The sequence below is a fragment of the Arachis duranensis genome, chromosome 1 (genome assembly GCF_000817695.3).
Source record: "Arachis duranensis cultivar V14167 chromosome 1, aradu.V14167.gnm2.J7QH, whole genome shotgun sequence".
NCBI classification, from domain to species: domain Eukaryota; kingdom Viridiplantae; phylum Streptophyta; class Magnoliopsida; order Fabales; family Fabaceae; genus Arachis; species Arachis duranensis.
Window position 1 is genome coordinate 19,577,731 of NC_029772.3, and position 2,174 is coordinate 19,579,904.

General features: G+C 47.1%; 1 protein-coding gene across 1 annotated transcript in view; it reads right to left on the bottom strand.

Moving 5' to 3' along the window:
• Positions 1–1,160: 1,160 nt before the first annotated feature.
• The window catches only part of LOC107481570 (uncharacterized), a 4,013-nt gene continuing 2,999 nt past the window's right edge, over positions 1,161–2,174 (bottom strand). Inside the window, exon 4 of the mRNA XM_021130357.1 lies at positions 1,161–1,620. Within this exon, the coding sequence (XP_020986016.1) occupies positions 1,161–1,620 (460 nt within the window). The remainder of the gene's footprint in view (positions 1,621–2,174) is intronic.

The window sequence follows — 2,174 nt, forward strand, 5'->3', positions numbered from 1 at the left end:
ATTTCAGGATCCGAGGCCTATTGTTTTGACCGAGGAGGCTCTTCACAGAGGGTCGTCCCAGGCCCCCCAGGGTGCACGTTTACGACAGACCAGATAATAGGCGTGTCGATCGGCGACGCCGTATAGGCACCCGTACCACGGATTGAGAGTGGAGATGGTTGGTCGATCGTTTGGATGAGGACTAACCAGTTCCTGGTGTTGGTGATGCGGTCAATCATCGTGTCCCTCGTCGTAGAGCCAAACAACAACCTGGTCCGGATGGTGGTGCACGTTCACGTGGTCGAGGACCTACGGTTGAGGATGAGGGTACTTAGCACGGTGTTCCTAATGATGTAGGTGGTTCATCTACAGGGATGGATCAGCCCACGTACGATGTCGGCAGTAGCTCTCAGATGTTTGGGAGTTTCGAGCCACAGGCATTTGCTGACTTTACCACCGCTACTGTCGGGATGGACATAGATGACCCTGTTAGTCAGTCAGAGTTCTTTAGGGATATAGCAGACATGCTCAGGGCCAACGATGCCACCCATTATAGACCATAGATGCCTAAGGTTCATCCCCATGTTACTGATCAGCAGCCACCTACTACTGATGTTCAGCCGCAGTTGCCCGTTGACCTGAACGAGCCTGCAGCTTCTCCTTACGAGCCATGGATCACGTTGGGTGGGACACCAGCTTCAGCATTCAGTGCCGTTCCCCGAGAGACAGCAGCAGCAGAGGCAGACCAGAGACCTAGGAGGGTGAGGCGCCCTCCTTTGTGTGGCACCGGAGGTCACCTTCTTGGTCAGTTTGACGATGATGACAGTGATACCATTGAGGATTTTGACTAGTTATGTTTTTTATTCCCATGTTGTTTTGTGTTCTTAGTATGATGTTTAGGGTGAAATGTTTTAGGTGTTCTGTGAAATATTATCTACGATTTATTTAATATTTATATACCTATCATACTGTATGGTTACGACGGTGTGTGTGACAATTATTTATGATATTTATATCTATGACAATTACTGATGTAAAAAAAAAACGGAGTTAACATTATCAATTTAGTTCACTAAACAAACATTTTCACATTCATTTTAGGATCCAACCTTACATAACTTATATCATGAGTAACTTAAACAACTTAAACAATAAAGACAACAATCTCAACTTTATAACATCTAAGAACCCCCTCCAGCATGATGCAGTCGCTGGTCACAGCTCCGCCTCGTATGCCCAGGCTGACGGCATAGTCCACATCGCTTCGGCAGGTTATCCGCAGTCCGATCCATACTACCACGGATCCTGGTTGCCTTCGGACGACCTTCCTTTGCACGCCTCATGTTAGGATCGGGAATGACGGTTGGGCCAGCATAGGGGGGCCATAGCCCTTCTGGGATAGGAAGAACAAAACCCAGCTTGTAAACCTGGAACACCTCACTCATACGATACACCTTGTGAACATATGACGCCCAATTAAGGCGCGAGTAGGCACAACAAGCTATAGCGTGGCAGCAGGGATAGTGGAGCGCCTGAAAGTGGCCACAATCGCAGGTTTGGTCCTTAAGGGAAACTCTGTAGCTACCCAGCGAAAAGTTCCCAGTCGGTGTTGTCTCAGCCACAGTGTACTCGCTTTGATGCCTGTCGTATAACGTCACTGTGAAACACCTTGATTCTCTAATGTTCCTTTCTATAGCCTTAACCAAAGCCTGACAAAACTCTTGCCCGGATCCGAGTTGTGCCTCCGCTGTTGGTGCACGAAATTGTGATCACTACTTTTCACAACTCAAATAATCCCCGGTGATGAAACCAAAAACTTGGTGTTCAATACCATGGCATAAACACAACTTCGCACAACTAACCAGCAAGTGTACTGGGTCGTCCAAGTAATAAACCTTACGCGAGTAAGGGTCGATCCCACAGAGATTGTTGGTATGAAGCAAGCTATGGTCACCTTGTAAATCTCAGTCAGGCAAACTCAAATGGGTATGGTGATAAACGCATAAAACATAAAGATAAAGATAGAGATACTTATGTAATTCATTGGTAGGAACTTCAGATAAGCGTATGAAGATGCCTTCCCTTCCGTCTCTCTGCTTTCCCACTGTCTTCATCCAATCCTTCTTACTCCTTTCCATGGCAAGCTTAAGCAAGGGTTTCACCGTTGTCAGTGGCTACCTCCCATCCTCTCAGTG